Source organism: Chenopodium quinoa, unplaced genomic scaffold, assembly GCF_001683475.1.
Source record: "Chenopodium quinoa cultivar QQ74 unplaced genomic scaffold, ASM168347v1, whole genome shotgun sequence".
Taxonomy (NCBI): Eukaryota; Viridiplantae; Streptophyta; class Magnoliopsida; order Caryophyllales; family Amaranthaceae; genus Chenopodium; species Chenopodium quinoa.
This window is the reverse complement of record NW_018743697.1, coordinates 121,128-134,853: the sequence shown is the minus strand read 5'-3', so window position 1 is coordinate 134,853 and position 13,726 is coordinate 121,128. Positions and strand designations below refer to the sequence as shown.

At 36.7% G+C, this 13,726-nt stretch overlaps 1 protein-coding gene across 1 annotated transcript; it reads left to right on the top strand.

Annotated features, from left to right (window-relative positions):
- The first annotated feature begins 263 nt into the window (after nucleotides 1–263).
- On the top strand, nucleotides 264–1,986 carry LOC110684441. The gene is made up of 4 exons (XM_021860901.1): nucleotides 264–623; nucleotides 731–909; nucleotides 1,009–1,207; nucleotides 1,318–1,986. The coding sequence occupies exons 1-4, from the start codon at nucleotides 264–266 to the stop codon at nucleotides 1,984–1,986; spliced, it is 1,407 nt and encodes a 468-aa protein (XP_021716593.1).
- The last annotated feature ends 11,740 nt before the right edge of the window (nucleotides 1,987–13,726 follow it).

The following is a 13,726-nucleotide window of genomic DNA, read 5'->3' as shown; positions in this document are numbered from 1 at the left end:
TAATATATATATTATTTTTCATGGAAATGTATGTCTGAAAATGCTCTTATGTATCACAACTCATGAGTCATGATTATAATTTAAATTGTGGAGCACAAGTTGATTTTTAGATTAGTTCTCTTTCTTCCCGGTGGTTGAAAAGCAGATTTACTGTCCGTTCTTTCTAATTGATTAAAGTGACTCTCTTAATTCTTAGAGAATTGATTAAATGTTTTTACTATAAAAATTAATTAAAGTAACCCTCTTAATTCTTACCCTAAGATATGGATAGTGGAACTAAAGAGTGGTGGACGTTTGCCAAATGGAGTGATGAATATGAACGGGGAGTAGATGAATATGTACAACAGGCTTTTGCTTCCAAGTCTCAAGGAAATCAAATTTGTTGTCCTTGTGAAAGTTGTCATTATCATTTTTGGCGTCATGAAGGTGTTGTGAGTGATCACCTTATTTGTAATGGTTTTGTTCCACGAACGGATAAGTTATCAGAGTTAGGGATCAACACTGAAAGGGAACAAAATATTTTGGATAATGATGAAGGGTCAAACCCAAATGATTTTAATGATGACATAGTAGGGTTGTTGCATGATGCACGTGATCCTTTTAGAAAGAGGCCAAATGACAAGGCAAATTTTTTTTTTTTAAGTTAGTTGAAGAGGGCCAGGAAGAATTGTATCCTGGTTGTAAAAATCATTCAAAACTTTCCTTCATGAGTCGACTTTTTATTTTCAAGTGTGATCATAAGCTAACTAATGTTGCTTTTGGAGATATATTGGAGCTTATAAGGGAGTTGTTACCTGATGCAAAACTGCCAGCTTCTTTTAATGAAGCAAAAAGTGTTTTGAAAGTGTTGGGATTGGATTACACTAAGATAGATGCATGCCCAAATGATTGCATGATATATTGGGAAGAGTATGAAAATGCAACAAGTTGCCATGTTTGTGAGACGCCATGATGGAAATCAAATGACACATTGAATGGCATACAAAATGAAAATGGAAATACCTGTAGGATTCCTCAAAAGATTCTTAGGTACTTTCCAATAAAGAAAAGCTTCAACAACTATTTATGTGTCAAGGAGACGGCGAGATACATGACTTGGCATGCTGATGGGCGTGAAAATGATCATCTATTACATCATCTAGTTGATGGTCAAGCTTGGAAGGAATTTGATTCTTTATATCCAAAGTTTGCTGATGACCCACGCAATGTGAGGCTTGGGTTATCCACAGATGGATTTAGCCCGTTCAACTCAATGAGCATTGTCCATAGTACATGGCCAATTATGTTGATTAATTATAACTTGCATTGCCTCCTTAGATGATTATGAAGCCCGAGTTTTTGATCCTAGCCTTACTAATTCCCGGTCCATCTTCCCCTGGCAATGACATTGACCTATATTTGCAGCTACTTATCAAGGACTCGAAGGATTTATGGGAGTTTGGGTTGGAAACTTATGATGCTTCGACTAATCAAAGGTTTGACATGCATGTAGCATTGATGACTACCGTGAGTGATTTTCCAGGTTACGCAATGTTATTTGGGTGGAGCACAAAAGGATACTTGGCATGCCCTAAATGTCATTATGAAACAGATTCTGAGTGGTTGCCTTGTAGTGGTAAGAATGTGTATAGGGCAAATCGTAATTTTTTGGATCCATCTCACCCTTGGCGTCATGATAAGAGGAATTTTGACGGAAAACTTGAGGAAAGATGTCAACCTATTCCATTGAATGGAATTGATATTGAGAATATGTTGCGTGATTTTCCAAATGCATTTGGAAAGAAGCAAAAGAAACCAAGGCGTGATGAGGATGATCTGAATCCATGGAGAAAGATACCCATATTTTTAGAGTTACCATATTGGAAGCATTGCTCTAATCGCCATAATCTTGATGTAATGCATATTGAAAAATATGTCTTTGATAATGTCATTGGGACGTTATTAGACATTTCTCAGAAGAACAAAGATCATGTGAGTGCTTGTTGAGATTTGGTAGAACTTAATCTGATGCCAAAGCTTCGACTAGTAGAATTAGAAGATGGTAGTGAAGAATTTCCAAGATCTCACTTTTGGATGTCATTGGAGCAAAAGCGTAAGTTCTGCCGGGTTATGAAAAATGCTAAGCTTCCTCAAGGTTATGCTTCCAACCTTAGTCGTTGTGTGCAAGTTGGAGAAAGGAAAAACACAGGCTACAAAAGCCATGATGCTCATTTTATGATGAATTATCTTCTTCCAATTGATGTGAAGACAACATTACCCAAAGATGTTGCTAGTCCTTTGATTTTTTTCAAAGGTATATGGAGTAAAACTATTGATCCTCGAGAACTCAAAAAATTGCAATCTGAGATAGTTGAAACTCTATGCCTACTTGAGAGGATTTTTCCACATGCTTTTTTTTTTATATAATGGAACATTTACCCATACACTTGGTAGACCAAATTAAGTTGGGTGGACCTGTGAGTTCAAGGTGTATGTATGGAATTGAGAGGAATCTTCATGAAATGAAACAAGATGTTCAAAAGAAGGCTCGTCCAGAAGGCTTAATGGCAGAAGGATACCAAGCTACAGAATGTATTGCTTTCATAGCTAGATTTTTGAAACGATCAAGCAAAGCCACACCTGAGGTTAATGAGTGTGGTACCTCAAAATCATTTTTCCCTAAGGTAGGACGTCCTATCAAAGGAAAGGGAAGGACCTCAAAGCAAAAAAATCGTCACTAGTAGAAAACAGGCCATTTTCGACGGAAAAATTCCGTCGGAAACACCCTGAATTCCGTCGGAAAACGGGTTTTCCGACAGAAATTCCGTCGGAACAGGTTGTCGTAAAACAATTTGTAGGAAAAACGGCCTTTTCCATCGGAAATTCCGTCGGAATAGTGTTTTCCGACGGAATTTTCTCATCGGTAGAGGAGTTCCGGCCACCGAAAAGTCCGTCAGAAATTTTCAACGGAATACAAATCCGCCGGAAACTTCCGACGGAAATTCCATCTGAAACAGCATATAAAAAAAATTAAAAAAAAATCCAGCACCACCCCAACCACCCTACCCCGCCCTGTCCAGCCACCACTTCCCCACCTAACCATCCCCCTAACCCACCCACACCCACCACCACGCCTAACCACCTCCAACCCATCCACACCCACCACCACGCCTAACCACCTCCAACCCACCCACACCCACACCACGCCTAACCCCACACCATCCACACCACCCTACCACATCCACCTAACCCAGACCCACCAAACCAAACCAAACCCAGACCCACCTACTAACCCACACCCCACGGACCCCACTCCACCCAGACCCCCCATCCAAACCTCCCACATCCACCTGTCCAAACTAAACCTCCCCCACCACCTTGACCGGACCCCCACCCTGTCTAGCCACCACCAATTCGTAACAACCACCAATTCGTAAAATAACAACCACCAATTCGTAAAATAACAAATCGAAAAAAACAAAAAGAATTCATAACACCCAAATCGTACAATAGAGATCCGAAAAAAATACAAAAAAACAAATGAAATAAATAAAAAGAAATATATATACATTTATCTTCTGAAATTAATAAAGATCCGAAAAAAATAAAAAAAAAAACCCCTAGATCTAAAATGTGTCGCCGTTAGGTTGGTGTCGTTGTTGGTTGTCGTGGCTGCTGGTGTTGTTGGTGTCGTTGCTGTGGTGGTAGTGTTGTTGCATCACCGGTTGTTGTGGTGGTCGAAGAAGACGAAGGGGACGAAGAAGAACGAAGGGGACAAAGAAGGATAAGGAAGGAGAGAAGAAGGATAAGGAAGAAGAAAGAGAAGGAAGGAGAAGGCGAAATGGAGGAGAATAGAGATCAGAAGAGAAGAGAAGAGGAAAGAAGAGAGGAGAGAGAAAGAGAAGAGAGGCGGAGAGGAGAGGAGAGGAGAGAGAAAATTAAATGATAGGGGGAGGGGAAAACCGGGTTTATTAGGGTTTGTTAGGTTTTTTTTTATTATTATTATTTAATTATATTCCGACGGAATAAAAAAAAAATTCCCGACGGATTATATTTCCACCGGAAAATAAATGTTTCGACGGAATATTCTGTCGGAGATTACCGACGGATTTTATTTTCATCGAAACATTAAGTTTCCGACGGAATATTCCGTCGGAAAGCCCATAAATTCCAACGGATTTGTATTCCGTTGGAAATCCGTTGTAAATTTCCGACGGAATAAAAATCCGTCAGAATTTACGACGGAAAAACATGTCCGTCGGAAATAGGCCTATTTCTAGTAGTGCGTGGACACATAATTGATCGCATTACATGGACACAAGCGCATCGTTATGTCTTGTTCAATTGTGATTGTGAGGAAGTTCAGAAATATATAAGGTAAGATTTGTAACCATAATGTAGGTTTTTTTTTTATTTTTTTTTTAAAGTGTCTTTATTCTAACTCTAGTGCGTTAGTAAGATAATTATTTTATTTTTACAGTGAGCACAAGATTTGTGTGAATGCTAAAAGGAAAAGAAAATGGAATAGTGCTCAAGAACATAGCAAGGATTTCATGGATTGGTTTAGGGAGAAAGTTGATTTGATTCTTAAAGAAGGCCATGATAATATCTCAGACCATATTTTGTGGTTATCAAAAGGTCCCTCTCACATTGCCAAAAAGTACACAGGGTACTCAGTTAACGGCTATAGGTTTCATACCATGAAGCGAGATGCAAACTTCGTAACTCAAAACAGTGGCGTCACTCTAACAGCCATTACACATAGCTTTGCAAGCTCCAAAGATAAAAATCCTGTTGTGGGAAGTGTTAATTATTATGGTTCAATAACTGAAATCATTGAGATATCCTATCATGGTCATTTCAGTGTTGTCTTATTTAGATGTCAATGGTTTCACTCAGAAAAGGATGATGATGAGCTTATTACGGTTAATATGAATAAGACCATTTCTAAAGAAGAACCTTTTATCTTAGCAACTCAAGCACATCAAGTGTTTTATGTAGAAGATTTGAATAGAGAAGGTTGGCATTATGCTATTCAAATCCCTCCTAGAGAGTTTTCAGATGGTATTGACATACATTATTTTAATACTTCACTAATTGTTATGAATGAGCTTATTTTACATTGCAATTTATTTCAATTTATTATATTTACATACAAAATTAACATACTTCCATTTTTTTTTCAAATGAAACGGAATAGACCCAAAGTTTCTGCTTTCCAAAGTCAGCTTACTGAATATGAGCTACAACGGCTTCAAAAACTAAACTTCAATGCAGAAAGAATGGAAGCCCGAGAATCGCCATCTGTAGCTAATAAGATACTTGAAGAAAAAACAAAAGCTTTAATTTGTCCAAGTGCAAGGCAGAATAGTATACTAGAAAATGAAGATGATGACTCTACGTCAGAATATGATGGTGAAAATGAGGTTGAAACTGATAACATTATGGAAGCTGACAATCTCACTTCTGGAAAAAGAAAAGCCAGTAAACAGGTGTTCACTTCTATTTTGTCATTATACAGACTGTTTTTATTATTTTTCACGATTTACATGTAATTAGTAATGCTTTAATTGCCTTTTGTTTTATAGGTTTTGAAAGCAAGTAAAGAAATCATCACTTCGCCCCAAAACTATGGCTGATGTTGTGGAAGTGAATAGCTGTAAGAAGCATGCAGTTGATGAATTTCTGAACATTCACTCAATTGAGGTTGCTAGAGTTCAAGATCAATGCTTCCAAAAGAAGCAGCATGTTATCTCAGAAAAGAAGGGAACAAAACGAGCGTTCTGTTCTCCTGGTTCCATGCCAGCGTACCTCGAGTTCCGAAAAAGTAAAAAGAAAATAATGAAGCGTTTGTAGCAAGTAATTAGTCTTTGAATAGTTCTCTTACTAGAAAAGCAAGGAATAATGGCGCTGCATTGAATGAGAATGACAATGATGATGCGGATGCACTAAATGAGAATGATGATGATGTTGGTAATGAATATGAGGGTGATAAAGAATTAGAAGATGAAGTTCTATCTCAGTATGGATGGGAAGGTATGCAAGGTATTTGCAATCATTATACGTAGTATTATTTATTTCAGCTTTTGTTAACATGTCAAAGTCTAGTGAATTATTTTTCTCTTATTATATGTGGATTTGTTTACTAAATGGGCTTAAATTTATTTCAAGATTTCTGGGGCAAATTGATTCAGTTGCAGCTTATTGCTTCATTAGTTTAGTTAGAGTTTGAGTTGGGGCAATATTATTGATTACAAGATATTGTCGAGATGTCTAAATTATGAAATGTTAGAGTACATTACGAGTTGGATTCTGCCAATAGCTGCCCTGGGCTTGAAGAACTGATTAAGTAGCCATATCATGAGTTATGCTTGAAGTTTCTCTTTTCATGTCTGGCCATGCAAATACTGCCTGTATGGGAAAAATTGGTGGTTGCACTGATTTAATGACTGACTCTTGATATTTGCCCTTATTTGCTCATTTCTTCTGGACCGTTTAGCTATAAGGCTCTGTTCCCTTTAGCATAAATGTTTTAATTAATTCAACACTGTTTTCTAAAAGACTCCGTTATTGCTTCCTTGCTTAATTAATTCAACATTGTTTTGATATCTACTGGCCCACAAGAAAAAATACGTATAACTTGACCTATATCTATTTGTGACAGTAAACATATTTAGCTGCTTTGATTTAGAGAGATATTTCTTATGCTGAACTTATTTTGTTTCCAACTCTACAATATAGTCCAAACATATTCAAAAATTTGATGACAAGAACTCCTGATTCAGTTTGCATTCTCGTTATTATAGTATTTAGTTGATGTATTTGTAACCTCTATCTTGTAACATGTTTCTTACAAATATATAAATAGAAACAGAACCTAAAAAAGCTTCTAAAGCAAAAGGCATCGAGGTCAAACATGCACGAACAAGAGAGGAGTGTGAATTTATTATTTTAAACTCATTGGGCCAACCAGTTGGCACGGGAAATTATTCAGGAGTTCAAGCAATTCCTGGGAACTGTGGCAAGGGATTCTGAACTTGCACCACTAAATTATATTAAGTTTCCATGTCTACCCACACTTGACAAAATGTGGGAGTATGTCCAAGTATATAGTAATATAATTCTTTAGCTTCAATTTGTTGGATTTCATTTTAAAAAAATGCTTGATATTTTATTACTAGACCATAATTAATTCCTCGTTAATACTTAGACCTCCATATGCTACATGTTACATACTAATGTTTTATTTTCATGATTTGTTTAGGAAAAGTATAAGGTTCCTGAAGCTGGAAGAGAATGGGTGATGCATGCTATCTATGGAAGCTTAAAAGCTCATAAATGCTTTACTAAGAAGAACTACTTCTATGCATATCCCGCTGATGCTTTAAGATGGTTTCATAAGCCAGACACAATTTCAGAACCTCAATTCAGAGAGCTTTTGCAATATTGGCATTCTAAAGAGGCTGCGGTATTATGTATATGGTTTTGAACTGTTTTTGTGCAATATTGAAATAGTTTCATGACCTAAATAGCCTATTTCAGTTTACTGTTTTTATGATTTATTTACATGGTTCAAATTTAGTTTACTGTTTTTATGATTTATTTACGTGGTTCAAATTTACAAATCTTGATTGTGTTATCACATAGGAAATCAGTAAGATCAACAAAGACAATCGCCTAATGTTAGATGATATGCACACTATGGGCCGTAACTCTTATACAATTTTACGCCATGAGTTGGTAAAATAATTCATCTCATTTCTAGGCAATTTTATTATCTTTATAATCTTTATTTTAAAATCATTACATGTACTACATGAGGCTTTCACCCCTGTCCTTTAATTATTTGTAATCACTTCAATTTTATGTATTATGTTTCACAACAACAACAGGATCCTGATAAGCAAGAGCCTTCTCAAGCAAGGGTCTATAAAGAATCAAGAAAGAGAACGGTGGGAAGGACACACTTTACCAACCATGAAATAATAGAAGAGAATATTGTGAGTTAACATTTTAGATATATGTTATATTTGTTTAGTTATGATAAATAATAAGCAGGTGGCTTTATTTTCCTAAAATGGGCTAAAATGGATGCTTTGGAGTCTTCCCAACATGAAGGTGGTAGTAACTCTAAGGACCCTTACTCCGAAGTGATTCCAGTACCTAAGCGCAAAAGTCGTGTACACCTACAAGGAAAAGGTGTTAAAAAAAAGTCAGATTTGAAGAAAAAAGATAAAAAGTCAGATTTCATATTCCCGACGGAATTTTAGAAAGTATGCAATCTCAATTAGTACAACAACTTGCACCAAGCGTAACAATTGCAATTTTGACTCAACTTCGGGATGCTAACCCTAGGATCAATCTTGTCAATCCTAATTTTGCAATTCCCTCGGCTCCAAAGGGTGCATCTAGTGCGCCACATCTTCTCGTTGACCAAAATGGGCAATCTTCTAAATCTAGTGCCACAATTAATCAGGTAACATACATTATTTTCTATTGCTTTTGTCTAGCTTTTGTTGTATGCTGCTGACCTGATTCTACCATAGCTACTGTTGAAATGTTGCTGCTGTTGATGTATTTTTCTGATGCCCACTGTTGCTTTATTGCTTTTATTTCTGTATATGGTTAATGCTTTAGTTGTTTGCTGCTGCTTTTTATTGTTGTATGTTGCTGTTGTTGATGTTCATGCTTTTTCATAGCCTCTTGCATCTCTAAATTATCAATCAATTAGGACATGATTCTTGAGTTAGATCTTGGAACTATTGTATAGGTGAGACATAATTCAGTTTATCTTGGAAAAACTATAGGGGAAGATACCCTGAGTAGAATATTGCTATTGGTCAAATTTGTGTGTTGTCAAAATAGTAAAATTGATATGTTCCTTACTACTTGTGTAGCGTGTCTAGGCTGATATAGAATCAGATGGATTGGATTAGAATTAGATGGGCCATGTCAATCAGTTTGTGCTTCATTGGTTAGTTACTACACAATATCTTGCTAATTCCTTGTGTTCTTGAAAATATACGGAGTATGACCTTGACCATATTTATAATATACTCTCTTAAATCCGTGTGTCCAAAAGAGATAAAGGGTTGTATTTTTAGAGACAAGGGGAAAGGGGAACCCATAGAAGCTCTGAGGCGGCTTAACATTACTCCAGTCATGGGCGGGAACATAGGAGAATTGCTTGGAGCCTCGACATTCAACGCCCCATAATTTCAAAATTTCTTACAAAAATGAAGGTTACTCCGTGATTTTTTTTTTTTTTTAATTTTTTTTTCCATTTTTAAAAGTAGGTTATAGCTTTTATTTGGTCCCTGTAAATAAACTTAAATGAAACTTTTGGTCCCCCAGGATACTTTTCTGGTTCAGGGCTTGACTCCAATTCTGTATATAGTTTATTTTACATGCTAATATCTAAAATCTGCAATTGGTGGTCAAAGGTACCTTCGCAACTCAAACTAAGTTGGTTAGTAGTCTTTTTTCCTTTTACTCCTCACTTGTGGTCATGATTGAATGACAAGTCATCTAATTGGTTTTGAAATATGAAAAGATTAGTTTTACTTGTTAACTCTTTAAGTAATTTAGTTTATGAAGGCTATATAGACAATGTGAATGTGATAACTTTCTTTAGAGAGGATGTTGGGATGTTACTCTTTTTTTTTTTTTTTGTTAACATGAGAAATTGCTAGATGTTACCACTAGTAGAGAGCCTGAATTTTGCTTAATGGAGATAAAGATAACTTAATCGAATAATTGGAATCTGTCATAGATAGAAATAGTTGAATATGTTGTGAGACCATAAATGTGGCTGGTCACTGGAGCTATAAACAAAGAGTGCCATCCTTAGAGAGAATGCTGGGATGTTACCCTTTTTTTTTGTCTAGTAGAACCCTTAGCACCAACTACTCAAGCAAAGAAGATCCAATCCCAAAACCTGCCAATCTGGATCTATTATAATTTATAATTTAGTTCTATTATTTTATTCTATGTTACGTGTAGGTGCATGGCGAGCTAAATGGAGATGAAGTATAGTGATTGGTCATCTAACAAATGGTGCATATATGTTGGCGACTCTTATTCTATTAAGTTCAAGTTTGTGAAGATTTGGAATTCCGGCTTATATAAATGTTGACAATTTGTATTTTGGACGATTAAATTAATTATATTACTTTTATTTATTAGTAGGGTGTCATACCGAAAACAAGAAAGTAATATTTTGTAATGTATGTAGTTAGCATTATAATTATTATATATAAATTTAATGATATTTTGATTTTGTTAGTATATTTAGATGTGTACTGACTAATTAGTAATTTACAACTAATATAACTAACTCATATATCATTGTATTAGCTTCTCCGTTGCATTAGGTGTCAATTTCATCATAATTATTAGTCAGTAATCTATTGTCACGGATAATTTATGCCGTGGTATCAGGTATTGAGCTAACGCAACGGATCTTAGATGTCGTGGCATTAGGTGTCGTATATTGTTGCATTAGACCTATTGCAACGCCAGCAAATGCCACGGTACTGCAACGCCAACAAATGCCACGGTACATGGCCGTTGCATTAGGCCTAATGCCACGGATTTTGACGCCTAATGCAATGGATTTGGGGGTTGCAATAGGTAAAAAATGTAGTAGTGATGGTTTGTGTGGTTATTGTGACGTGGGAATAGAAAATGTTCATCATCTTTTTTTTTTTTTTTTGGATTGTTCTATAGCTTGGTATGCTTGGGATAATTGTGGTAAACCGGACTGCAAAAAACAAACTAGGTCTACTTCTTTGCAAGAGTGAATTTAAACCTATATCCTGCTATTTATAGTCAAGATGGTCTTTAGAAGCTGTCGAACACAAAGATTTGTTGCTACGTTTCTTTATGGACAAGAGGGTCTTTGAAGGGGAAAATGGTTATTTGAGGAGCTATTTTTCAAATCTCAATCTTGCACTCCAACATTTCATGACTTCTTGAACCTAGATGTTTGAAAGCTCGGTGGGCACTTTAAGGATATATGATGAGGATATTCATGTACCTCCTGATGAGTTCTTACCGGTTTCCTTAGGAGTGGAGAACCACTCCCTTCATTTTAATTAGGACTACTCCTTTAATAGTTGTAGTTCGTGTTGATATCTCTTGGCACAACGGTATTAACACTTATGGGACAGGTTGGAATGTGACTTCTTTTGAACAAGCGGAAAAGGATGCGATGGTTAATTCTAGAATTGTGAATTGGCTCTTCATTCAAAAGGGTTTGCCCTGCTTTTACGGTGGAGTCTTGATTGTGGACTTCGATCCGTAACTATCTTCACGGACTTGACGATGCTATTTAATTCCTTAATCCATAAAGATATGCTAACATGGAGATACACTGGACAACAACAGTAGTTCGAAAACTGGGAAGGAGCTTCCAGCATTGTGCCATCTTGTAAGTTGATATAGATAAGGTTAACTGAGCTCACCTTCTAGTAAACCAGTGCCGACTTTATCGTTTGTCTTTATCTTTCCCTATGTAATCCTTTATGTTATTTTTTTTTAATCTATAATCTGTAGTTGTAAAAAAATAAAAAAAAATCGTGCTATTACATCGCCCCAATTAATCTCTGTGATAAACAAGTTTCATATATCACAGGGCATAGAAAGGAATAAACCACTACTTGAAAGTTGAAAAATCGTTAGTTCAGGCTTGTTTAACATTGTTTTTTATTTTCAGTTTTTAGATTTTTTTAAAACAAAAGGCCGAAAAAAAGGAAACAAGAAAAAAGTTTTACCACTTAAAACTAATCCTGGGCACCGTGCCGTGCCGGGCCGCCGCGGGCCGTGCCTGGCGGGCCGCGGGCTGGTTCGTGCCGTGCCGGTCGTGCCGGCGGGCCCAGGATTTCGTGCCGTGCCGTGCCGGCCATTTTCACAGGCCAGCCCACGGCACGGCACGGCCCTCGTGCCTGGCGGGCTCGTGCCGTGCCGGCCACGTGCCGGGCTGCAGGCTGGCCCGCGCGGGCTGGTGCAGTTTTCAATTTTTTTTTTTTTTTTTTTTTTTTTTTTTTTTTTTTTTTTTTTTTTTTTTAATGACAACATTATTAATTAATAAGTTTATAATGTATATAAGTTATAAAATTATAATTATAAGTTTTATAAGGTAACTTATAAGTTTATAACTTATAAGTTATAAGTTATTAAGTTATGAATTTTATAATTATAAGTTGAATATTTATGTTTTATAATTTGTATATTCAATATTTATATTTATATATTTACTTTATACTATTACTTTAAAATTTAATGTTTATGATTTATTAGTAATTGGTATAATTTTATTTTTTTTTAATATGAATTTACAAATTGTAACAAAACGGGAAAAAAAGGCAAATTGGACTTTGGATGTGAATAATGCGTACTTTATATTATTATTACTTGAGTTGAGAAAATTGTACAATGATAACAATGATAAAAATCATACAATGATGGTATTAAACAAAAATTGGAAAATGATAAAATTGATATTTTTAAAATCGTACAATATACAATAATTGTCTATTCTTCTTCTCCTTCTTCTTGCTCGTCTTCGTCTTCGTCTTCGTCTTCGTCTTCGTCTTCGCCTTCGCCTTCAAGGTCATCGGCTAGTTGCATAGATTGGGAACTAGCCGAACCCGAACCGGAAGCGGAGGTTCCTTCTTCGTTGTCGTTGTGGTCGTAAGAACGGTCTTGTGAGCGATTTTCCGCATCCAACCAATCTTTGAAACACACGCACATTTCTAGTGTTTCGGGTTTTAGACTTGTTCTTCTATCGTCTAAAACCCTTCCGGATGCGCTGAAAGCTCGTTCGGAGGCGACGGAGGAAACTTGGATAGCAAGAATGTCTCGTGCCATTGCCGCCAAAGTTGGATGCTTCGAGCTTTGTTGTTTCCACCATGCAAGGAGGTCGAGGCTGTTTATCTCATCGTCGTCCATGCCTTTGGTGAAGTCGTAACTCAGGTACATCTGCAACTCCGAGACGTCGCTTTGCGTTCTCTTGATTGATGAATCACCTGAAAACCTTGAAATCAAGTTAGTAGCTTGTGAAAATAAATGTTTGGCCTTCTTACTTACGTTTTTAGATGGTTGGGAAGGCCCTGAGCGAGGAACGGTGCCATATTTGGCTTCATAGACTCTATATAAAGCCAAATATGGGTTGGATCACTAGCTGGTTTTGCACAAGCTTTCATGTGTCTAGATAAGTGTCCCGTCCCGTTTTTGGTAACTGCCGTGAATACACTATTACATGTTTTACATTTTGCCCATTGTTCACCATCTTTACTTAGGACAAAATAACGCCATACCTCACTCCTTCGGTTTTTCAAAAGTAGCATCTCAGTTTCGGTTAACCATTCATGATGTGTGTATTGGTTAGTAGGGGGACTAGTGGGAGTGGCAGTAGAAGGGGTAGTAGAACCGGAGGGAATTCGGGTACTTTCTTGGCTACCTTGGCTAGAACAATAGTTTTGTTGATTACCGATATAATTAGGTGGAAATTGGTATGGTGGTAGTGGAAATTGGTTTAGTGGTGGTGCTGGAAATCCCGACGTATTATATGGCTCATAGCCCGGGGGGAAGTAAATGGGGTCATTGGTTTGACTCGTAATTTGGGGGCTCGTTGTATTTGGTGGTTCCCTAGAACTACTACTACGGATAAGTCGGCCTTTCCCCCTAGACCTAGATGATGGGTTGTTCGATGCCATAATTAACAATTAATTTTTTAATAAAAAGT